We start from the raw sequence: 25,041 nt of genomic DNA on the forward strand, positions 1-25,041 counted from the left end.
CTCCAGCCCTGGCAAACTGGACCCTCGGGGCGATGCGAGACCAAGTGGAAACCCGGGCCTGGACGGTAGGAAGGAGCAGAACCCGCTCTCGGCGGGGGGCGCGCGCCACCTGGCGGCCGAGTCCCGCCAGCACAGCGCCGCGAGGAGACCGGGAAGGTTTGCTCCGGGCGAGGTGGGATCGCGTCTGAAAGGGAGATGCTCTCGAGAGTGCATCCGGCGGGGGTCTGGAAATCAGTGCGAGGCTGGGGCCCGTCTCCCTGTGGCGTCCAGACTTTTCTGACCGTGATGCACAGTAAGAAATCATTCCACATTAACATAGCTTCAGGAAATAACCGTATGATTTTTTTATAAAAAGATTTTATTTATTTGACAGACAGAGATAGGGAGAGAGGCAGAAAGCTCAGCCCCTGCTGAGCAGAAAGCCCGATGCGGGGCTCGATCCCAGGATCCTGGGATCCTGACCCGAGCTGAAGGCAGAGGCTTTAACCCACTGAGCCACCCAGGCGCCCCGTCTTCAGGTCTAGTTTTTTTTCCGCTGACAAAAGATTACAGTGGAGAAAGGGCTAAGCATCCAGACCGCCCCCTAGCGGTATTAGTCCACCACCTTGTGCGGTCGCCAGTTCACACTGGGCTCAGAGGTGAAGACACCTGTCCAAGGCTACCCAGGCTGCTGCCTCGCTGACTTCCTGCGTGTAGACTCTACAAATACAAGTAAGCTTTCTCATCAGATCAGAAAGTCTATAGCTTTTTCCTCTTTTCCCATATGTATTATGGGAAATTAAAATCCCATTACTCTGATGGATTAATTATTTTACAAATAAAACTAGTGAGCCCACGTGGAATAAATGGTACCCGGACCACAAGTACGAACTAACATCCGGAATGGCTGAGCGTGGAAGGTGGCGACCCCTGCCGGTTGCCCAGACACACACAGGCTCACCGGGAAGCTTAATTCTGAAACAGGAATTTTCTTTTAAAAGTCTGAAAGGTACACCAAAATACTCTACAAATATTTGAATTAAGAGAGAACATAATTTGTTACTCTTCCTCATATTCTCATTTACTTTTTCTTAAAAAATGGGCTCCATGACCAGTGTGGGGCTTGAACTCACCACCCTGAGATTAACACTGGCATGCTCTTCCGAAGGAGCCAGCCAAGCACCCCCTTAGTCTTTTAAATTTTACTAAACCGTTTATTGATTCAAAAAGGAAGTAATATCCTTCCTAGATTCGTATGACAAACATACTCCCTTACCGTTAAAATGTTTGTGCTTCAATTAGAAATTTCTTCATAAATTTCGTACCTAAAATTCTGCACCAAGAATTCGCCACTTGAGCAATAAAAGAATGAAGGGTACCACCGGCCTCTTAGTCTTGCGGTGAAAATATACCTTAATGCTTCTGTGCACTGATAGAATTTCACCAGTAGAGAACACACAACTTGTCATTCCGGATTGCCCGTATTGAAAGTGCACACGCAAAAGTTAGAAAGTCCGATTAAAATGTTTTGCTCCTGTAACTGACCCTGCGATATGTGTATGTGTGTGTGTGTGTGTGTGTGTGTGTGTGTGTGTAACTTATGTGATTGCAACATCACTAAACACCCACAAGTTCAGGGCTATTGCACTGAAATAGGTAAGTGGTAATTCATGTTTCCAGAGGCAAGGTCAAAGCCAATATTAATTGGCACATTTTGGACAGTTACTGAAGCCAAGGCCAAACTCAGATGCACCCCAACATTATCCCCTGCCTCCCCACCCATGTGGAGGGCATTAGAGCTTCCATGTAAAGCGGGAATCCACACCTTCTTTTCTAGCTCCGGACCGAGGTCCGAGAAAACTCCCTGCAGCAAAAAGTTCCTTAAAACCTCTGTGATCTAGCAAAGGAGCGAAAATGGGACAGCGCTAGACCTCACTGGCTTGAACCTTAAAAAAAAAATAAATCTAGACGGGGATTTAAATAAATAAAGACGGGGATTAACATACGCTAATTCAGGAAAACCCCACTTTTGCTAAAGCTTTTCGTGTACCAACTCATTTCTTCGCACAACAAGCCTTTGAGGCCTGTGCTACCATCAACCTGTTTTAAGGAGAGTGAGGCACAGAGTATTACCTTCCTTGATTGGGAGGGTGTTGATGGATTATCTGTCTGGATTTGGTCCGATTAAATTTAAACAGGGAATTCAGCAGGACAGGTCTCCATGGAGAAGAGTGACCCACAGTGTTCTAATCCCCCTCCCTCTCAAACCACCCCACAGCAGGAAGAGGATAGTCTGCTTTATCTCTATGACCCTAGTGTTAGGGAGGTCCTCAAATATTCTTTTCCCTCTCTCCTCCCAGGCAACAGACAGACTGTACTTCCCACCATCCCTCCTCTTTGAAGTTACACATCGTCCACACCTGCTTGGGCCAAAAGATGCGAGCACAAGTGACATGTTTCGTATCTAGGCAGAAGCTGTAAGTCACTGAGGCTTTGCCACTTCCTCTTCCCAGTGCCTTAGAACCAGCAACGCTCCAGAGAGATGCTGTTCCCTTGGCCTGGGTCACAAGAAGGATGTGGGGCAGAGCCCTGAGGTGACCCACAAAAGACCAGTAACACTGGCAAGTAATAAGCCATTGCTGCACGAGGCCACTGAGATCCTGGGCTTGTTTGTTACTACCGCATAACCCAGCCTATCCTGACTGATACATCCTAGTCTTCATTAGAGCCTGAAATGTGACAGTCTCCAAAAAGGGGGTGGGAGGGGCAGGAGGGAGCCTGAGTGGCTCAGTCGGTTGAGCGTCTGACTCTCCATTTCGGCTCAGATCGTGGTCTCGTGGGTCGTGCGATCCAGCCCTGCGTCCGGCTCCCCGTGCAGTGGGGAGTCTGTTTGAAGATTCTCTGTCCCTCCCCCAACTCACGCTCTTTCTCTGTCTCTCTAAAATGAATAAATGAATATTAAATGAGTGCATGAATGAATGAATGAATGAATGGGAATAGGGAAAAGGTCATAAACTTCCGGGCCGGAGGTAGAGGAAACTGCCATGTCTCAAGCTTGCTCCCACACGCACTTGTAACCAGGCTGGAGTCAAAGTCAGGCTCTGACCTTTATTTCCTACAGTCACAGCTCACTCTGACCCTCCAGTTCTTGCCCCGATGCTTAGTACCCGGGGCTCCCAGGGAGGGTGAGGAAGGAGGAGCTACAAAGATAGGGACATGAGGTACAAGGAGAGCCTGGCAGACAGACAGGAGCAGGGATTAGAGGTGCGGGAGCAGAAACAGGAGGGGGGGTGCAGGGGAGGACAGCTGGGGAGGTTAGGGCAGAGCTGGGGAGAGGCGAACCCAGGACAGAGATACTCTTAACAGGAAGCTGGGAGAACTGGAAATTGGGAGACAGGAAGGGAAAGGCGGGATGGGAACCGAAAGGGGCCAGGAGACAGAGCTGAGGTCTCAGGTGGTGAGGCGTGGACAGACACAGACGGAGACACAGTGCTGGGCAGGTGCAGAAAGCCGTGGGGCAAGAGAGACATGGAGAGTCATGAGGAAATCTCGAGACAGGGAGGTCGAGCCCCGGGGCTGGGGGTGGGGGGGGGCGCCCTAATCTTTGCTGGTGGTGGAGCCGCGGTGGGTGCTGGAAGTGTGGCGGGGGCTGGAGACTTGGCCTCTGCTGGACCCGAGGCCTCCACTCAATTCCGACCCCATGCTTCTGCTCTCCACGCCCGCGTGGCTCTCGTGGACACCGCTGGACACCCCGTACCCGGTGGACCCCAGGTAGTTACTAGAGCTGGAGGTCCTGAAGGTCACATGGCCCCCCGTGGAGCCCCGGCTGGAGAGCGGAACCCCCATGGCGCTGGTGGAACCAAAGGTCACGTGGCCTACACTGGAGCTGGGTTCACCAAAGGTGACCCGGCCGACATTGGAGCCGGTGGCACGGCCCCCACTGGACGCCAGGACGCCACTAGTCCTCTGGCTCAGGATGGAGCTGGGCATGATGCTGGGGCTCTTGGCGATCCCCACGGGTGAGCCCGAGGAGACCCGCTGGGTGCCCGAGAGGCTGGGTACGCTGGGCGCGCTCTCGACCTTCCGCACCGCGTCCGCCAGCTCCTTCAGCTGCTGCTCCCGCGCCAGCTCCCGCGCCTCCAGCTGTGGGGGAGGCGAGTCAGCGTCCCCGGAAGGAGGCTGAGGTCCGGCCCCGAGCCCGGCAGGCCCCCATCCTCACCAGCTTTGTCACTTGGTTCCGCAGCTCTTCCTTGCTCATCGGGGCGTCCTCTTTGGCCTCAAAGCCTGGGGTGTCCTCCCTAAAGTGGGGGGAAGGCGGGAAGGGAGGACACTCGTAGCCACAAAAGGCTGAGAGCTCCTCATTGCTATGGACGGAGACCGTTAGCCGCGCTCTGGCCGGCACAGCGGCCTTTGGCCTTTCTGGTCTACCTGGGGCCAGCTCAGTCCTCTGGAGCCCCAACTCCTTCAGGTGCCTCTAGAGCACCCACACTCACCCTCTGGTACCCAAGAGCCACCTCCCCAAACCCTCCACCTCATTCTTTGTCCCCTCGGCCCCCATGGAACCGAATTCCGCTGCCCTCCTTCCTGCCCCGTGCCTCACTGGTTGTCAGGGAGCTGGGGCACGGCCATCCTCTTCGGGAGGTCCTCAGGGCTCTGGCCCAGAACCAGGAGGGCGGTGCTAACCAAGCTGGGGGTGCTGTAGTTCTAGAAGGTGGATAAACCCGCGGTCAGCTCATCCCCAAGGCCCCAGCTTCCAATATTTGGGCTCCCTGCCCACCCCCCCAACCCCCGGGACCTCCCGCCTCTCCACCTGAAAATCTAAGTAGGCCTGCACGGACAGGAGCTCGACCAGCCGCTTCTCGATGAGGCCCAGGAAGAGGCCAATGTCCCGGTCTCGCATGTGGGTCTTAACCCCCAGGAGGTCTTCGATGACGGTGTTGTCACACTTGGCCCTGGTGAAGAGCTGCTGGAGGTCTGAGGTTGTGTGGGGAGGGGACAGGCTGTCACAGACCTGCTAGCCCCTGGGGCCTGGCCACGGGGCTCAGAACCACAGAAGGCAGAAATCGAGGGAGGTCAGTGGAAAAGCTGACAAAAGCACTGCCAGCTCTCTAGGCCGCCTTCTTCTTTTTGTTTCTTATTTCACTTTGTTCAGTTAGTCTCAAAGGCCTCCTTCACACAGCTCCATTAGAAACACCCCACTTCCATCCCACCCAGCGACCCCAGAGAGGCACTCCTGTGGGTGCTCTACGGGAGAGGTCGGAGGCCAGCCACACACCACCAAGGCTGCCTCCTTTGTTTTTTTTCAATACTGGCCCCCACTTGCACCCGGCTGATTAGCTATGGCCCTTGGCTGGCCCACCGGCCACTGCCATGACCCACCCTTGGCTCTACTTGTACCTAGTTGGCCCACTTGTACCTAGTCACTCTTTCAGGCGAACTGGCTATTGTTAATGACATTAGAAAGCACCCGTGACCTTGACACAGATCTGCAGCCCACGGCACTGCGTTCCCCCCACTTGTCCCCAGAGCTGCCTCCCCCTAAGCTCCCGACTCCTATGTAGTTTCCCCCTGGGGTCCCTCCCTGAGCATCCCCCCACTACAATGCTCACGCTGGGCTCAAGGGCATCCCCAAACCCACTTCTTCTCCCAAGTACCCCTCCCAGGCCAGACCCTGTGCAACCCCCTCAATCACTGCCCATCTGTCTGATACCGCTGGGTCCCATCCCTCCTCTCCATTTTCCTCCTCTTCCAACACCCCTGTCCATGGCCTCTCCTGCTCACAGCCCTCCCATGGCTCCCCAGTGTCCCAGCCCAGCACCTCTTCAGAATCTGCCATCCTCCCCCTCCCACTCCCACCCTTGCTCCCCTTCTCCACACAAAGAGCCTACACTCCTACACGTATCTCCAGGCCTTGCCCCCACCTGCTGGGACCACCCCCGAACCGAACTTTTCAGTGAAATCCTCATCCTTCAGAATCAGCCTTGGGCGTCTGGGTGGCTCAGTGGGTTAAGCCTCTGCCTTCCACTCAGGTTATGATCCCAGGGTCCTGGGATCGAGTCCCGCTTTGGGCTCTTTGCTCAGCAGGGAGCCTACTTCCCCCTCTCTCTCAGCCTGCCTCTCTGCCTACTTATGATGTCTCTGTCTCTGTCTCTCTCTCTGTGTCAAATAAATAAATAAATAATCTTTAAAAAAAAAAATCAGCCTCAAGCATCACCACTTCCAGGAAGCCCACAGCCACCCCGGCAGAGCCCACTTCAGCCAGCAGCAGGTGATGCGACGGCTCAGGGCGCCCACATTCACGAGGGTCCCACCTTGGGCTTGGGGCTCTGCTCTCTTGTTTAACAAAGGGCCCTACCTTTTCACTCTGTCCAGGGGCCCAGCCAATCCCAGCAGCCTTGAGGCTCCCACACTGCTGTCCTAGGCCCTGGGATGGTAGTGAGTGCCCAGCTGCCCTGCTGGTGTCCCTCCCAGCCCTGCCCTCGGGGGCCCTTCTCACTATGCACCAGGCTCCCTGCAGCCCTTACAGTCATGGTCAGGACAGAGAAAAAGAGGCTCTTCCGGTAGGAGAGCCCCTACTGTGACCACAGGCTGACCTCCGCCCCCACCTTCTCAACTTCCCAGCGGGGAACCCACCCACTTCTCCCGACCACCCCCCCAAGCTGTCATCTGCCATCTCATTGCCAGGGGGCTTCGGCCCTGGAAACCACACACAAGCTTCCCAAATGATGGAGCTGGCTGCAAACCCAGGGCAGCCCGACTCTGGAAGGACGGCAGGATGGACGGCAGGAAGCAATCTGGGATGGACAGACAAGCCAGCACACAGAGACGCTGTGGAACACCTCCCCCGAGGCGGGCTGCGGGCTGGGCCCTCTGGGGAGGCTCATCGCATCCTCCCAGAGGAAAAAGCTGGGCCAGGCGCTCACCGGCCTTGAGCTTCTCCAGCCGCCCCCGCACGTCCTGGAAGTTGGCCTCCACGCCGAGGGCCTCCGCGTGCACCTCGTCCACGCGCTGCTCCAAGTCCTTCCTCTCCTGCTCTTGCTGCGCGCGCACGAGATCCTCGCTGGCGCGCGTGCTCGCCAAGGCCTTCTGCATCTGCGGGGCAGGGCAGGTGCCCATTGCCAGGGGGGCCGCTCCCGCAGGAGCGGAGGAGATGGGGGAGGAGGAGCGGAGGGTGGAGGGGGCCTTCACTCACCTCGTTGATCTCCTCCTGCAGATGCTCCAGCTGCGAGTTCTGCTCGTTGATGAAGGTGAACTCGGCGAAGTTGCGCTCCTCCACTGGAGAGAGGCGGGTCGGGAGGGACGCACAGGACAGGGAGAGAGAGATGTTGAGAAAGACGACACAGACACTAGCACGCAGAGACAAAGAGAGACGGAGGTCCAGGAAACCAGAGGGGACACAGAGGAAACCGGAGCAAGTGAGAGTAAGAGAAATAGACGGCGGCAAAATCAAGAAAGACCCAGAAACACTAAGAGGCGCAGAGGCACAGAGGAAGAGAGGAGAGGGAGAGAAAACAGCAGAGGGAGGGAGAGAGCCCAGGACCCGGGAGAAGACAGCAACAAGCGCCCGGAGGGAGAAACACAGAGGCTGAGGGAAGATGTGGAGAGAGACCAGGAGGCCCGGAATGGGGAGGGAGGGAGGGGGGAGACAGACGCACCCAGAAACAAACGGACCTAAAGACGGAGGGGACTGAGAGATGCAGGCCAGAGGGAGACGCACACAGAAGGAAGGGCTCAGAAGGCCCGAGACGGGGAGGGAGAGAGACTGGGGAGAGGGCTAGAGGGGCAGAGGCGGGGCGGGCGGAGAAGGGCGAGGAGGGCGCGCCTGACGCCCCGAGTCTCCAGCGCAGGTGCCGGAGTCCCCAGGGCCCAAGCGGAGGCCCTCGGTGACCGTGACGGAGCTCAGCCCCTGCGCCTGATCGGTGGGGGCGGGCGGGGGGGCGCGGGGGTCCTGCACCGGGCCCCCCCCCCCCCGCCGCGGCCCGCACTCACTCTCCAGGTACTTCTCCACCAGCAGGTCCGGGTCGCTCTCCCCCGTCAGCTGGGACAGTTTGTTCATGGCGTCCTCGCAGCGCATCACCAGCTTCTCCTGGGAGGTCTTCCGGAGGCCCTCGGCCACCTCCCGGGCTGGAGGGAGGGAGGGGCGCTGAGACCCGCACCCGCGGCGGCCAGGGGCGCGCAGCGGGTCTGGGGGGTTGCTGAGCTAAGGCCGCGCGCGCCCCGCCCGCTCCGCCCAGTGGAGATCCCGAGCCCTTGGGGCGCGCGGCCGGGGCCTCACCGCGCTTCTCGCGCTTCTCCATGACCGCGGGGTCCGGCAGCCGATCGCTGTTCTTGAGCTTGAGGAAGCGGTGCAGCTGCTCCAGGTGCGCGATCTGCCGCTGCAGGGTCTGCACCTCCGCGTCTTTCTGGGCCACCTCCTTCTCCGCCCTCTCCCGCAGCAGGTCCATCTTGCTCTTGGCCTCCTCTCTGCCGGTGGGGGTGGGGGGTGGGGGGGGCAGTGAGCCCGGGGTCAGCCTGGGATCAGTCCCAGGGCGCGGGCAGAATCAGGTTGCAGTTTCCCGGAGGTCACAAAAGGCAGAAAACTTTCTGGGTTCCCAGAGGGGTATCAGGTTGCAGGCGGGAAGAGGCGGAGAGGTGGAATCGGGGGGGGGGGGTCTGGGGGGTGTGCTGGGCCATGGAAGGGACTGATGGGACACTGCTGCAGTGCACTGCGGGCCAACGGTGGGCCCGGGAACAGGAGGCTGGACAGCGAGGAGGGCACCATCAGAGGTCATACTCGGCTGGGAGCGGGGTGGACCTAGGGCAGAAGGTATGGTGCTGGAGTTTGGGGGTCATGTGGTTGGAAATATAAGAAGCCTGGACCATTCGGGGCCTCATGTTGGGCAGGTGGATGACATCACCAGCGCAGTTGGGGTATGGGGACACTCTAGAAGCTTCAGTCACTGAGCCCCTTCTGACCTGCCCGTGGGAAAATGTGGCCTTTAAGCTTTTGAACACAGGGCGGCTCCCTGTAAATCCTGAGGGTCCCAAACCTACTTCCCAGGACACAGGATCACAGTCAGAGGGTCATTTTGTTGGGAGCACAGCCGGCCAGTGTCCTCATGTCCCTGCCCATGGACCATTCTAGTTCCCACCCTCACACCCTTGCCTCCATCCAGAGCTCCAGCTTCTTGTTCCGGTCAAATTCCTTTATAAGACCTACGCACATCAGCCCATCCTCCTCGATGGGACGCCTCCCCTGGTGGCCACCAGCCTTGTTTCCAGTGACCCCTCCAGGTGCTGGTGGCCGTCCTTCAGGGATTAGGACTCACAGTTCTTTCTGTGCCCTGGGCTCCATGCCAAACCGAGGGGCAGGGAAGAGGGGCCCCGACTTCCTGAAAGCCAGGCCGTGCGGTCATTACCGTCATGTCACAGTGGAAGAAACAGGCTCAGAGAGGGGATGCGACCTGCTCTGGTCATCCAACAAGGAGGCCCAGGAGACGCTGCCTGGCCCTGCCTTCTGGCTGAGACCACCCTGCGCTGGTACCCAGCAGCACCCCTCACCCCTGCCCCATCGGCTGGAAGAGCAGTGGTCGAGGCTCTCACCACGCAGACAGGCCACCATGGGTGGCACTTGGCAGAAGAGAGGCGCCAGCCCACTCAGATTCTCTCTCTCTGAAGCCGAGTTGGGAAGGGCTAAGAACGGAAGAGCAGGGAGCTGCCACTAGAAGGACGTGCGGAGAGAAGCCAGAGAAGGTCACGTTCTGAAGGTCAAGTTCGGATGAAGCCAAAGCCGAGCATGAGCAGAAGCCACCAGATGGAGTCGGGGCTCTGACAGGGTCGCGGTGGACCAAAGACAAGAAACTGCAGCATCAGCCATAAGAAGGAAGGAAGGAAGGACTGATCCGGGCTACAACATGGGTGACCTCTGAAAGCGTTATGTTCAGTGAAGGAAGCCGGACACCAAGTTATATGCTGCACAGTCCCGCTGCCCCGAGATGCCTGGAACCAGGAAGTTGGTAGGCACAGGAAGGAAACCAGTGGTTTCCAGGGAACTGGGGAAGACAGAGTGACTGCCTATTGGGTACCAGCTTCCTTTTGGGGTGATGAGAGCGTTTTGGACCCAGATAGAAGCGAGTGTCCTAGAGGCCACTGAACTGTACATTTTAACATGGTGAATTTTGTTATGTGCATCTTAGCAAAAAAGGAAGGAAGGAAAGGAAGGGAGGGAGGGAGTGAAAGAGAAAGATAGGAAGGGAGGGGGGGCGGGGAGGGAAGGAAGACGCCCAAAGAAGTGGGTCCACACAGCCAACAAGTGTTGCCCGAGGACCTGGGATGTCAGTGGAGGGGGGAAAGGGGCACCTTATAAAAAATAACAGGTTGTGACAGTGTGTTCCTGGAGTTCTGACCCCTCCCACCAAAGCCTTAGGGCAAGGTTCATAGTGCATGAGCTCCCTGGAGGCCTGGGGGCACTGGGGGCGGGGTGGGGGGGTGCCCTACCTGACGGTGTAGGCAGCCGCCGAGGAGACCATTAGGGAGCTGACCATGTGTCGCAGAAGCTCGATTTCCTGCGAGAGAACAAAACCAATGTCCTTGCTACAGCCTCCTCCCTGTAGGGCTCTCCCTTCAGCCCCGCAGCTCTCCTGCCATCCAGGTGTGTGGACCTTCCCCATTAACAGCCGCCAGGTGGGGGCGGGGATCCTAAGAGGTACCAAGTACATGGGCAGGGAAACTGACAGCTGGGATGCTGGCTCGGAGGGCTTCTCCCAGCAAAACCCTAAGAGCACCACCTAACTTTGTGGTCCGCTTCAGAAATGTGCTTGAATTTCGCAGTGGTGACCACATGAACCTGATTTCTAGTTCCAAAGAAATGTCTTTGCAGTATTATGGGTAAAAAATGTTCTTTTCAGGAGAAAGAAGGGAGGAAATTATATATATATTTGAACACACATGTGATGTGTGTATGTGTGTATAGATAGATATCCAATATACGTATATGCAAATAAAACATGTACACGCACAGTCGTTCACGTACACACATATATGAACATACGAGCACACACACACACACACACACACACACACACACACAAAGAGGGATCGAAGTGGAAGAGATGGAAAAGAAATGGTGTTTCTCTTGAATATCTTTTGGAATAGTTTTGTCTTGGGAAATCCTCTTAAAGTCTCATGTATTCAGGGGCACCTGGGGGGCTCAGTCGTTTTGCATCTGCCTTCTGCTCAGGTCATGATCCCAAGGTCCTGGGATTGAGTCCTCCATAAGGCTCCTTGCTCAGGAGGGAGCCTGCTTCTCCCTCTCCCTCTGCCTGCCACTGCCCCTGCTTGTGCTTGCTCTCTCTCAAATAAATAAATAAATCTTTAAAAAAAGAAAAAAAAAACCAGGGGCACATCAAAAGCACATAGAAGCCAACTTTAAGGGCCCTACTGGCTCCCACTGACTTGTCTCCCTGATCTGGGACGAGTTGAACATCACCACGCATGATGACTTCCATGCAGTAAAGGAAGAACCCACAGATGCTTACCGATAACACACAAATACCCAGAGGAGGAAGAGAAGCTCTTCCTTACGTATGCTCTCTTACACACATAGGAGGAACAAGAGAGGTGGGGAAAAAAAGATCCCCATTCGGCATGACAGTGATAATCATCGGGCAAGAATCATTATCAGAGTCCCCAGCAACGGAGTGGAAATGTGTCGGGGAGCAAGATATCTTCATGGTCTCTGAGAATCTCCACTTACTCCTCACAAAGGGAAAACTCACTGGAGAACCACGGCTGACCCAGGGATCAACGTGGACCTCGATCACAGGGATAAATGGCCATCTCGTGCCTCCTACTTAATGAGCCCCCAGGACACAACATCACCTCTGTGCTATTCCCCCCAAAACGCACCACACGAATCTCATCGTGAAGAAAGATTGGACAGACCCGTCGAGGGACTTTGTATGACACAACGGGCTTCCAAAATGTCAAAGCCGTGACCACAAAGCGGGGCTGAGGGATGGTTCCAGAACAGAGCCGTGGACAGCCAAATGCAGTGTGGGACCCTGGCTGGGAGCCTGGAGCAGGAAAATCAAATTAGCTGTAAGGGACGTCATCGGGACCATTGGAGAACTTTAAACAGGGACTACGTAGAATTGTAATAACATTGAAGTTCCTGACTTGGATAAGTGCCCTGTGTTTCTGCAAGAAAACGGTCTTATTCTTAGGACCAAAACACGCTGAAGTTCTTAGGGGCATAGTGTCTGCAGTGTGCTCTCCATAGTTCAGCAATGGTGATAACAAATCCTTTTTGGTAAAAATAATAATGAGAGAGAGAGAGAATACGGCAAATGATCAGTCTTGGTGAAGGCTGGAGTTCTCTGTACTATCCTTCCAGGGAAGCGAAGGTGGAAGAAAAAGGGAAGGGACACCAACGGTTACGGAGATGCCCACAGAATGTAAACGGTCTTGCTTGCTCATTGACTGTCCTGGCCGATGATATTCAAAATGACATCTCTGGCTTCTGCAAGTCTGAAGGAGGCTGCTTTTTTTTTTTTTTTTTTTTTTGTTAGAGGCGTCCCAGAACCTTCTCGAGGTCTCCATTCCCCCTGGACCACATCAAACCTAGGACTCCACCGATTCTGCACTTGAGGCCACCGTGCTGGAGTTGGCAAGGTGACCCTTGCAACCTCTCCTCTCCCCCGGCTGGGCTGAGGGGTCCCGGGTTTTAGGGCCACTGACCTTCTGCAGCTTGCGGTCCACGTTCAGATAGCGGTTACGCTCAACGCGCAGGAGGTCCAGCTCCTCCCGCAGCGCCGCGTTGCGCACCAGCTGGTTGTCAAAGCGACACGTGACCTGGTGGGGAGTTGGGGTGTACAGAAGTCTGAGGCCTGGTCTACCTCCCTCTTCCATGCTCTGACAAGTGTCAGAGCCTGTTCCTACTTTGGAGACACTGAAAGCGCTGCCCAGCCACCCTAAGGACCTCGGCACCACTCTCCTTTCCTTGCGAACCCTCCATCCACCCAGGACCGGGTCTCCTGATCCTTCTCTGGGAGCCCCGTGTTTCAGGCCCACCTCCCTCCTGGAATCTGGTCCATCGTTCCTGGAACTTGAATTCCATGGAACTCGCCCCTGCTCAGTTAACCCCCAACACCCAGAGATCGGGTCTGGAAAGAGCCAAGAGGCTGACTCTCACCCTGTCCAACTGGTCTTCTAGAATCTTGATCCTTTGCCGGATCTTGACTTTCTGATCCAGGATGACCCCCGGGGCCCTGACTTCCTTACCTAGGACAAAGATCCGGATCTCCCACTCCTGGATCTGGAGGAAAGAGGATGCCTACTTGTTGGCTGAATGTGGAGAGACTGAGGTGCCAAGAAAGGGTGAGGGGCTGAGTGTAGCTGTCCCCTCCCATCCTTGTGGCCCCAGGCATCTGTCCTACCCTTCTGCTAATGATGCCCAACCTTCCCTGTGGTTCTGGCTTCCAGTCACAACAAGGCACCCAGCCAGCCACATGACCTAGGTCCCGACAATCACAGTGCTTGCCCTAGAGAGGGACAGGTTGCCTGACCCAAGCTGAGCCAGCCTCAATCCCTTCCCGGTATATTGGGGGAAATGAGCTAGATGCGTGGGGCTCTGAGACTTCCACGATCATACTCCCCACCACACGGGGGGTCCTGGGAGGAGGAAGCCAGTAGACAAAGTGGAGACAAGAGACTGAGAGATGGTGAGAATGAGCTCCAACGCCATTAGAATGCCTGGGTCTGGTTACGGGTGAAACCTCTCTGAAGCTGTCCTCGTTTCTGTGTTCATCATTACGTATCTGGGGCCAGGCATCTCTCTAGTTAAATTGGAAGCTCCACGAGAGCAGACTTTTGTTTTCAACAAAAACCTACAAAGTAGGTGCTCAATAAAACATGCAGATCGAATGAATACATGAACTGCTGAAGACTGTGTTTTCCACATGGGTGGCTCAGTTGGTTACGTGTCTGACTCTTGATCTCAGCTCAAGTCCTGATCTCAAGGTCATTAAGTTCAAGCTCCATATTGGGCTCTACGCCCAACTTAAAAAAAAAAAAAAACTGGGCTTCCCAATTTGTGTGCTTTTAGGGGTTGGTTTATGTCCTGTCCACAGCCCACACTCCCACCACTGAAGATTCTTCTGTTTAAGTGCGAATCTCCAATACCCCAAAAGAGTGGGTCTTTGCAGAGATAATCCAGTTAAGATGATGTCCTTAGGAGGGACCCTGGTCCAATATGACCAGTGTCCTTACACAAAGGGGAGATTTGGACAGACATGCACACAGGGAGAATGCCACCCAGCCAACACATCCAGCCTCCAGAACAGTAGGACAATATATTCCTGTCATTTCAGCCACCCAGAGTTTGTGGTACTTAGTAACGGCATCCCCTAGAAAACTAACACATGCCCCCCACCACCCCACAGCATCACTGCCAACTCAAAGTCTGCACCACGAGGATGTTTAAGTCTGGAGGGAGACAACCAACATGGTCAGACACCACATGAGCTACGGCTCAAGGCAGTTCACAGGTTCAACACAAGGCAGTTCACAGGTTCAACACAAGGTAGTGCTATGTCCCTTTCAATGAGTCACATCTTTGTGAACAAGCATTTTTTAGCTGTTGCTGTGATAAAAAACCAAATACCCAAAAATGTGACCAGTGGGAGAAAGTGCCCAAGCGTACAAAGAATCTCTATTACTTTTTCCAGTTGCATGTGAAACTGAATTATCCCAGTAAAATTTTCAGTTACAAAAAGAAGAAATAAATAAAAGAGAATACTGTCCAGAAATCAGCACGGAGTAAGAGTGGTCAGTCCGATCTGACTCCAAGACCCAGAGGCACAAACATCCCACAGGCAAGTAATTATGGCTTTGGAGAATGAAATACAGGGTTTTTTTGTGTGTTTTTTTCTACTTATATATTCTCTTTTTTTCAAATGGTCTCTAGGTTGTTAGAATGAAAACACTGGTTTATTTAAAGTAGATCTGTTAGCAGAACAAGACTGGACCCCAGGACAGCTCTTGAAAGCTAGCTGATTGTTCCATTTTTAGGAATTACATGAGTTAAACTGTTGGCAGCTTGGAAGTAACCACTGTATTCATTTTCCTCCTTCTGCAAAACAAATTATCCCAAGCTTGGTGGCTGAAAACAACACCCATCTATGATCTCGAAGTTTCCATGGGTCAGGGGTCCCGCACAGTTCAGCTGGATCCTCTCCACAGAGGGCTGTGGTCTCATCTGGGACTCACTGCGCGGTCCCCTGCCAGGTGGCTCTCTCCGTGGGATGGCCTCTTGCACCTTCAAGGCTGGCCAGAGAACACCTGTTTGATCTACGCAGGGCCAGTCTAATAGAGCACACCTAATGAAGGGAATGTCGTTCCCTCCCTTCAGTCCTCTCCCCAGTGTACTGTATTTTGTTGGCCAGAAGCAAGTCACAGGTTCTACCCCCACTGAAGGGGCGGGTAGTACACAGTGGGTGTGGGAGGTCACCTTGGGATATATTCACTACAGCCAAGAGGAGAATACAGGTTTCCCCATTCTCTGAAACTACAGCATTCCTATGAGACCCTTCATAAGCCAAACTAGCAGAAAGTGAAGAAGGAATTACCATTAGTTTTTATGGAAACAATGTATAGCATTCCCCTGGCCCCAAAATAACCCCTCTTAGGCTTTTCTGATACCTTAGGACAACCCTTGCTGACAGATGCAGAAAATAAACTGGGATAAAACACAGATGCTCAGAGACGGTGCAAAAACTAGCAGCTGGAGGCTGACACGCTGAGTGTGGTCCCCAGGAAGGAGCTTGGGGCGGGGGGTGGGGGGGTGGCACACTCACTGCCTTCCTTCTGGAAGCTCCAGGCAATTTCTAGAAGCTGGATTCCTTGATTTATGCATTCCTTAGCTTGTGGCCACTCCAACCTCGGCTTCTCTTCCTCACATCTACCGTCTCCATCTTCTCTTATTCTGACATTCCTACCTCGCCCCTAAGGACACTTGCGATGACATGGGGTCCACCTGGACAATCCAGGGTAACCCCCCGATCTCAAAATCCTTATTCACATCTGCAGAGTCTCTTTTGCCATGTAAAGTAACATACTCACGGGTTCCTGAGATTATAGTGTGGACATCTTGTGTGGGGGTGGGGACCATTATTCAGTCTACCATATTTCCTCTAGCGGAATTCTTTTTTTTTTTAAACTTTATAGTTTATCACCCATATATGCACCCCTAAGCAAAAGTTTAGTTTGGCCTGATTTTATATTTTATGTCAGTGAGATTATGCTTCCTGTATGTTTTATGCCTTGCTTCCTTCCTCGTGGCTGTGTGTGATTCATTCATTTTTCATCACTGTATACTATTTCATGATACAAATGCACCACAATTTATTTATTCATTCAAATCCTGTTGGACATTTGGGTTACTTCCGGTTTGGAGTGGCTAGAGTGAGTAATGTTTCTTTCAACATTCCTTCACGTGAATCCTGGTTCTGCGGCACGTGCTCAGAAGTGTACTTGTTGGGCAGGAGGGAGCTTTAACAACAGATCTAAACCTGTTTTCTCTTAGAAGGTGACTTTGGCTTACTTTCTTCTGAAACGGTTTCCATGGAAACACACTGGGTTAAGGTAAATATGGAATGCCAGTTCTGTTCCCAGGCAACAGTGTTTATTATAAAAATGACCCCTGATTGGTCAACTACTTTGGACTAGAAGGACTGCAAGCTGGGCTCATAGATCTCAAGGGCCAATATGACCAGCACGAAACAGAAACCTGGTTTCTCTTCGAGTTCCTCTTTTTTAAAGTAGGCTCCATGCCCAACGAGGGGCTTGAACTCATGACCCTGAAATCAAGAGCTGAGATCAACATCCAGATGCTCAACTGACTGAGAGACCCAGGCGCCCCTGCAGGGTATTTCCTGAGTGTGCTCCTTGTGGGGGCTTCGACTTAGACCCTATCCTCATGGCAGCAGTGCCTAGATGTTCAAGGAAGGTGTGCTTGATGCTCTCATGCCAAGATGCTGCTGTTTCCTGCCCTCCATCACCCTACAAAGTGAACCTGGTACCAAGTTCTGTAGCCAGAGCATCCTGTGAGCGTGAATGTCAGGTGGAACCCAAAACTGCTTCTGGTGACCATGCTGAGTGGGGGCGGCCCCGAATCACAGTGTAGGTCTATCAGTAAATGTAACTGATAATGGGGGGATCCTTTCAAAATACATGTGACAATTTATATACCCCTGACAACAGTTCATTGGGTGTTCCCACTTGCTGCTTCTCTCCCCAACACTTGGTATTTTGGGACACTCATTTTTGCAAATTTGGTGAGTGTTTAATGGAATCTCACTGTGATTTTCATTTGCCCCTCTCTGATTACTATTGAGTGGTGAGTAATTCCTACATTTATTGGACAAATGAATTTCTTATTTTGTGATGTGTCAGCTCAAATCCTCTATTTTTAAAAACTCGGCTGACTCAGGCATGTGGATGGCTCAGTCAGTTAAGCATTTGTCTTTAGCTCAGGTCATGATCCCAGGGTCTGGGGTCAAGTCCCGCATGAGGCTCACTGCTTTGAAGGGAATCTGCTTCTCTCTCTGCCCCTCCCCCACTCATTTCTCTCTCTCCTTCTAATAAATAAATAAGATCTTTTAAAAAATACAAGCAAAGGGGCGCCTGGGTGGCTCAGTGGTTTGGGCTGCTGCCTTCGGCTCGGGTCATGATCTCAGGGTCCTGGGATCGAGCCCCGCATCGGGCTCTCTGCTCCGCAGGAAGCCTGCTTCCCTCTCTCTCTCTCTTTCTCTCTGCCTGCCTCTCTGCCTACTTGTGATCTCTGTCTGTGAAATAAATAAATAAAATCTTAAAAAAAAAAAAACAAGCAAAATAAATACAATTGAGCTGACTCTTCAATAATTTGTAGGAGTTCCTTGTATGTTCTTGCTACTAGTCCTTTGTCAGCTATACATGTTGCAAGTAACTTTCCATTCCATGACTTTGCACACTATGTTTCTTTTAACAGAAGTTATTAACCTTGAAGTCATAGGAAGCAACAATCTGTTCCTTTAGAAGTAGAGATTTCTATAACTTATTTAAGAAATCCTTCCGCACCTCCACACATTCAGATCTCTGATCCATCTGGAATTAATTTGGGGGTACAAGGCGAGGGAAGGGTCTGGTTTCATCTTACAGTATGAATATCTAATTTTCACAGCACCCTTATCCTCCTTTTCCATTTCTTGAAGTCATATGTGCTTTGGTCATATGCTTTGGTCTCTTTCAGGACTCTCTTCTGTCCCATTGATCCATGTGATTAACCCTGCATCAATTGTAAGAATTTTATAATAAATCTTGATAAATGATACAGCAAATCCTTTCACATTGTTCTTCTTTTAAGTCAGTCTAAGTCATCTTTTCCATTGTACTTCCATATAAACCTTAGAATCTGCTTGTCAGTTCCATCCATTTAAAAAAAAAAAAAAAACTTTCAGGGACACCTGGGTGGCTCAGTGGGTTAAAGCCTCTATCTTCGACTCAGGTCATGATCTCAGGGTCCTGGGCTCTCTGCTCAGCGGGGAGCCTACATCCTCCCCCAACGGCCTGCCTCTCTGCCTGCTTGTGGTCTCTCTCTGTCAAATAAATAAACAAAATCCTTTAAAAAAAAAACTTTTAGTACTTTGGTTTCGATTACATTGAATTTATACATCAATTTGGAGATCTGACTTTTTATGACACTAACTCTTCAAGTCCTTGTGTAGGTCTCTACACTTATTAAGCTCCTCTTTACCAGCCCTCAATAAAATATTACAACTTACTCCATAGAGGTCTTGCACACTTGTTAAATTTCTTCACAGGTACTTCTTCTGGTTATTATAAATGCATATTTTCTTTTATTTTGTTAACAGTTATTGCTAATACAGAGCAATACTAACTTTGCATATTAATTCTGTACCTGGCCACATTGTTAAAAGACCTTATTAATTACAATAAGTTGTTGTTAGATTCTTCTGGCTCTCCCATGTACACAAATACATCATCTACAAACAATGACAATTTCATTTCTTCCTCTCCAATGCTTACATTGTTTTTTCCCTTTTCCTGGCCGTACTGCACCAGACAGGACCTCCAGCACAATGTTACATACAAGTGGTGCTAGCTGACATTTTTATATTGTTACTGATCTCAAAGATAATCTTTGTCATGTTTTGTTATCAAACATGGTATTTTCTGTATATGTTTTATAGTTGCCCTTCACCAAATTCAGGAAATGTCCTTTTATTCCTAGCTTCCTTTTTTTTCCTTAAGATTTTATTTATTTATTTATTTATTTATGTATTTATTTATTTGACAGAGAGAGAGACAGAGCACAAGCAAGCACAAATGGGGAGAGGCAGGCAGAGGAAGAGGGAGAAGCAGGCTCTCCGCAGATCAGGGAGCCCCATGCGGGGTTCCATCTCAGGACTCCAGGATCATGACCCAAGCTGAAGGCAGACCCTCAACTGACTGAGCCACCCAGGCACCCCTTATTCCTGGTTTCCTAAGAGTTTTTAGCATGAATGGAGGCTGAATGTTATTAAACACTTTTTTATTTCTACATAGACCAGTGCTATAAACAGGTGTAAGTCCAAGGACCGTCCGTCATCAGTCTCTGATGTGATGGGCTCAGAAAATGAGAGCAAGCATTGAAGCAAGCATCAGAAATGGCACAAGCCTTCTAAAAGCAGCAGTCAGTAGTAGATTGGAAATTTTAAACATTGGTCCATTAACACACATAGTTTGTGAAAATCTAAGTTGTCTACTTTTTTTTTTTTTTTTTTGCCAGAAAATGTCTGTTCTCTCTCATTCAGAGATAATATTTCCATTGGGTACCTGTTTTTCTATTTTCTTAAAGATTTTATTTATTTATTTGAGAGCAAGAGAGAGCACAAACAGCGGGAGGGTCAGAGGGAGAATCAGACTCCCCGCTGAGCAGGAAGGCTGACCTGGGACTCGATCCTAGGATCCTGAGATCATGACCTGAGCTGAAGGCAGATGCTTAACCTATAGAGCCACCCAGGTGTCCCTGGGTATAAAATTCTGACTCTGATGAGTTTCCGTGAAAGACTGAGGAAAACCAATCCCAGCAGCCAACCCCCACAAAGCCACTGCACCACCATGAAACAGCCAGAAGTTTGGCATGTGTGAATCAGAATTCAGCTTCCAAAAGGAATCTTGGGGAGCTTGTGAGAGCAGAGCAAACAAACTGATTGAAAGTCAAATGGAAGAAAACTCCGTGGTAGGGGCACCTGGGTGCACAGTTGGTTAAGCGACCGACTCTTGGTTTCAGTTCAGGTCGTGATCTCACGTCAGCCCCACGTCAGGCTCCCCACTCGGCATGGAGTCTGCTTGAGTTTCTCTCTCCTTCTCCCTTTGCTTCCCCCACTCACTCACTCACTCTAAAAAATCAATCAATCAATCAATCTCTTAAAAAAAAAAAAAAAACCAACTATATGGTAGACAGAATGATGCCCTCCTACCCGGCCAATATGTCCACATATCTTAAGCCCAGAAACTTGTGAATAGACGGAACCAAATGGCAGAAAGGACCTTGCAAATGTGATAAAGTTAAGGATTTTTGAGATGATTTACCTGAATGACCTGGGTGGGCCCAGGATAAACACAAAGGTCCTTACGAGTGGAAGGAGGGGGCAGGAAAGTCTGAATCAGAGAAGGAAGAGGGGGGAGTCACGCACATGAGAAGGACGACTGCCCGCAGCGGGCCTTGCAGACAAAGCAAGGAGCTGCAAACCAAGCCATGCAAGAAACTTCTAGAAGCCGGAGAAGTCAGAAAACACATTCTCCTCCTAAGACTTCAGAAGAGGTACAGCCCTGCTTACACCAGACTTTGGTCCAAGGAAGCCCGTTTTGGACTCCTGTCCTCTGCTGCTGGAACATAATTCATTCGTAAGATTTTATTTATTTATTTGAGAGAGAGAAAGAGCATGTGCTTGAGCAGGGGGTTGGGAGAGAGAGAGGGAAAGGATTTCCAGCAGACTCCATGCTGAGCGCAGACCCTGACCCACGGCTTACTCTCCTCGATCCCAAGACCCTGAGATCACCATCTGAACAGTAATCAAGAGTCAGGCGCTTAACTGACTGTGGCCCCCAGGCGCCCCTAGTTTGTATTATATTTTAAGCCACCAAGTGTGTAGTAATTTGTTACAACAAAAATAGGAAATGATACAGACCACCAATGTAAGTAACCTTCAAAGTCTTGTTTGTAACCCAACATGCGCAAGAAATCCTTTGGTCTAGGCAAGTGACTCTTAACCAAGACTAGAATAGAAAATCGCAGAATGCATCCCACCTAGGAAACATCAGTATTACCTGGTGAAACTTCTCTTTGAGATCTACGTGTGTGTTTATATCCACATGTGTGCGAGCTGCCTCTCCAGAGGTCATGGTCATAAAAACCTGAAGGGACACTGACCTACAGAAGTCGCATTGTTGCCAAGGTCAAGACCTGGAAACAGGTGGGACTGAAAACCTATTGTAGACTCCGTTGTATTACCAGCATCCTCCTTTTGCCCATGAAGAAAGTAGGGCCCAGAGAGGTAAAGTCTTGCCCTCGGTCACACAGCTCTGACAGGACAGGGCCGGGATTCTAATGCAGGCTTTGCTGACTCCAGGGGGTGAACCTTTCGCCTTTAACCACACCAGCCCCCTGTTTGGGATGTGGGGGACTGTGCTAAGCAGGAAGCACCCAGATTCCCACTACAGGCTGAATGTAACCCTCCTACGTGGCTGCTTTCCATGAGCCCATTTCTCAGACGAGGAATTTAAGGCTCAAAGCAGTTCCTTCCCAGCCCCTATGTGGGATCCCCGGAGTCTGGTCTCAGAACCCACCTGCTTGTCCAGGGTTCTGGTCTGCTCCTGGAGTTCCTTGACCTCGGCCTGCACTTGGACCCGGCACTTGAGCAGCCGGCCCATGTTCTCCAGCCTCTCACTGTCCCGCAGCCGCTTGACCTGGCTCTGGGCCACGCTGATCTGCACCTGAAGTTTATCCCGCAACCCTTCCAGGCGCTGGATCTCCTCACTGCCCAGGCAGGGAGGGCGGAGCAAGCCAGCAAGGGGCGGAGCTCAGAATCACTGAAGGCCAGAGGCAGGGCTGGCCCTTCCCCCCTCTTGGAGCCGGGAGTGGAAGCCCCAACCCTCTCCCAGTAGAGCCCCCTCCCTAGCTCCAGGACCAGGCAGTGGGCTCACAGCTGCTTGTTGATGCGCTGGTGGACTTCCTTGCTGTAGGCCTGCCTCTCCCCCTCCATCACTTTGCATTGCCGCTGTAGTCTGCTCAGCTCCCAGTCTGCTGAGGGCCGGACCAGCCAGGGGGCTCAGGAGGCATCCAGGAGGCCCCAGCCCCTTCCTTTCCAGGACCTAGAAAATTCTGGCTCCCCCAGGGTCTCCACAAACTGCAGCAGAAGTGCACACCCAGGCCCGGCCAGCCCTCTGGCACTGCACCTCGGCTCCCATCCCCCTTCCCACTCCAGTACCCCAAGCTGACTTCAGGATTCTTCCCATCACTCCTGCCCCAGGTTTGGTACACATTCCCTTCCCCACTAGAGGGCGCTCCTGGTGGACTTCTTGGTCCTTGGGGACTTGCCACATAGGATCTGGAACTTGGGAAAGTTGAAGATAGGTGCCAAGAATTGGGGACAGCATTTTAGTTCCCTCCGTCCCCTCCAGCCCCCATCACCTGGCAGTCCTCCTGCCCATCCTCCTGCTTCCTCACTTTCAGCCTGGGCCCTAGGCTCAGGCTTTCTCCTGTCCCACCTGGACCATTGCCCCAACCTCTGCACCAACCTCCAGGCCTCCCTTCACAGCCCCAACGGGTCTTTCTACACCCAGAACTGACACCGACCCTCCCCTGCTCACAGGGCTCCCTAGGAGCTCCAGGGCCTCCAGGATAATTTCCTAATTCCTCAGCCTGGTGTTCGAGGCCCCATACGATCTGACCCTACCCACCTCTTGAGTCTGGTCCAGCAGCTTCCCACCTCCCACGGCCCAGGGGCTCTCAACCAGCCATTCTGTCCCGCACAGAGAGTTTGCAATGTCTGGAGACATTTTTGATTGTCACGATGTGGGGACGGGGCAGGGGAAGGTGCTTGTGGCAAGTGATGGCTAGAGGTCAAGGACGATGCTAACCATCCCACAATTCCCCAGGACAGTCCCATGACTAAGAATGATCTGATCCCAAGTGCCACCAGTGTGGAGGCTGAGAAACCCTGTTCTAGCACATGCTGTTGTCTCTGCTGAAACAGTCTTCCCTGCCTGCTCCCATTGGGAATTCCTGGGAAGAGTTCCAAGCCCCACTCCAACTTCTCCTGCAGGAAGTCTTCCCAGACTGTGCCACTGCCCAGGCTCGGCCTAGCCCCTCTGCCTGCTCCACCTCCATTCCCACGGCTAGAAGGTCTCCCCGTCCTTCGTGTGCTGCAGTACAGTACCTGGAACTTGGGGAACGGAGGAAAGAATGACGGGGGGGGGGGGGGGCGGGGAGCAAGACTGTATGAATTACCCATTCCTTCCAGGAAGGCCTCGCTTCCATCCTCCGAGCGGGTGCTCCCTAAAGTTTGTCCCAAAGGCATCTTGGCCAAGCGGGTGGGGCTCCTGCAGGGGTGACACAGGACCCCTTCAGACATCAAGCAGGAGAGGGCCAGAAGGAAGGTGGGGACCAAGCGCGAGGGACTAGGAATTGGAAGGTGACCCCAGAACCAGCTGCCATCTTTGAGTCTCGGTGCCTCCAATGTGTTGGAGGGGCTCACCTCTCAGGCCTCTCTCCACGCCCCTCCCGACCTCCCACCTCTCCCATTTTTTGACTTGTGTTTCAACTCTAAGTCTGGCGCGGGGGACAGGCCGCCTAGGCTCGCGGTATCTCTGAGGCGTGGCTGTTTGTGGAAGGAGACACGGACAGGGAAAACCTCCGCCCGCTGAGAGGAGCGAGGCCCAGTCCCTACCTGCTGGAGTGCCTGCCCTGTCCTTGGTGCTCCGAGTTCACTGTTGTGGCCTGGTTACTGGGGAGATAAAGGGCCAATGAGGCCTGAGGGTGGGACCAAGGACTCGAGGAGAAGCCGTGGGATGGGAGACTGGGGAGGGGGGACCTCTGGGGAGGAGGAGCCATGGAAGAGGAGGCTGGGGAGGAGGGACCGCTGGGAGGAGGAGCCGTGGGAGGGGAGGCTGGGGAAGAGGGGTCAGGACAGCCAGAGGACCTGAGAAGACTTTGGGGGGCGGGGGGGTACGGATGAACTGGAAGAGGCGGAAAGCCCTGCGAGGGGCGGAAAGCCCTGCGAGGGGCGGGGCTGGGAAAACTTGAGGGGGCGGAGCTGTGAGCCTTGCAAGGGGCGGAGGAGGGCAGGTCCTGTGAGGGGAGGGACCGGGCGTGCCCTGAGGGGCGGGGCTGGCCGGGCCACGAGGGGCGGGGCTTCAGCTCCCGAGGGCCGGGAGACCTGTAAGGGGCCGGGCTCGGGTGGGAGGAGCACTGTACCTGCGGAAGGCGGGGCTGAGGGGGACTAGAGAAGGACCCCGGAACAGTATCCGTAAAGGGCGGGGCTGGGACCCAGAATGGGAGGTGACTATGGGGTGGGACTATGGGGGGTGCTGCCGAGGGGAGGGGGCACCGGTACCTGCCCACGCCGCAGCTTCACAGACCTACGAGGGGCGTGGTTAGAAGGACACCTGAGGGGCCTGGTGGGGAGATGCTGGAAGGTCTGGAAGGAGCTAACGGGGATCGGTGGGCGGGGGGGGCTCTGTGAGGGGCGGGCTGTGTGTTTTCGGGAGGGAGAGGAAGGAGCTGAAAGACCCTATGGAGCCAGGGTTGGGAGAGAAACGTCTGGAAGGCTTTGGAGCTGGCCGAGGTCCTTCGGGACGAGGCCCGAGAGATGTTATTTCGACCACGTTATTTCGAAGACTCTCATTAGGAAGACCGTGCCGACACCGGGAATTGTGAGGGGGAGGAGTGCTCACCACCAACTCAGGTCCCTGCAGTGACCCACTACGCATGCGCGGCCAACGGCCTCCTGCGAAGCCGCCAAAATCCTCTCGTCTGCTGGG

At 53.0% G+C, this 25,041-nt stretch overlaps 1 protein-coding gene across 7 annotated transcripts; it reads right to left on the reverse strand.

The window, feature by feature from the left end:
• Nucleotides 1-3,067: 3,067 nt before the first annotated feature.
• On the reverse strand, nt 3,068-25,041 carry CCDC114 (coiled-coil domain containing 114). Of its 7 annotated transcripts, none has more exons than XM_032325550.1 (16): nt 24,955-25,041; nt 23,949-24,005; nt 23,510-23,601; nt 22,204-22,303; nt 21,847-22,036; nt 13,151-13,273; nt 12,697-12,810; nt 10,456-10,523; nt 8,255-8,442; nt 7,969-8,103; nt 7,172-7,254; nt 6,903-7,071; nt 4,790-4,953; nt 4,580-4,683; nt 4,199-4,277; nt 3,068-4,122 (listed from the first exon to the last, which is right to left on the reverse strand). In XM_032325550.1, the coding sequence occupies exons 3-16, from the start codon at nt 23,577-23,579 to the stop codon at nt 3,577-3,579; spliced, it is 2,133 nt and encodes a 710-aa protein (XP_032181441.1). In that variant the 5' UTR covers nt 23,580-23,601; nt 23,949-24,005; nt 24,955-25,041; the 3' UTR covers nt 3,068-3,576. The 7 variants fall into 7 exon arrangements, with proteins under 7 accessions (XP_032181441.1, XP_032181437.1, XP_032181440.1 ...); XM_032325546.1 differs by lacking the exon at nt 24,955-25,041 and adding an exon at nt 24,615-24,633; XM_032325549.1 differs by lacking the exon at nt 24,955-25,041 and adding an exon at nt 24,201-24,344.

Source organism: Mustela erminea, chromosome 19, assembly GCF_009829155.1.
Source record: "Mustela erminea isolate mMusErm1 chromosome 19, mMusErm1.Pri, whole genome shotgun sequence".
NCBI lineage: Eukaryota > Metazoa > Chordata > Mammalia > Carnivora > Mustelidae > Mustela > Mustela erminea.

Bases quoted from the DNA above. Each gene is read 5' to 3' on its own strand.
- CCDC114 (XM_032325543.1), bottom strand. From the start codon at position 24,112: ATGGCTCCTCCTCCCCAGAGGTCCCCCCTCCCCAGTCTCCCATCCCAC. The intron at 8,443-10,455 runs GTAGGGCACCCC...CCCCACCGGCAG, and splicing joins GCGGCTGCCTACACCGTCAG to AGAGGAGGCCAAGAGCAAGA. The intron at 4,954-6,902 runs GTGAGCGCCTGG...ACACAACCTCAG, and splicing joins GCTGGAGAAGCTCAAGGCCG to ACCTCCAGCAGCTCTTCACC.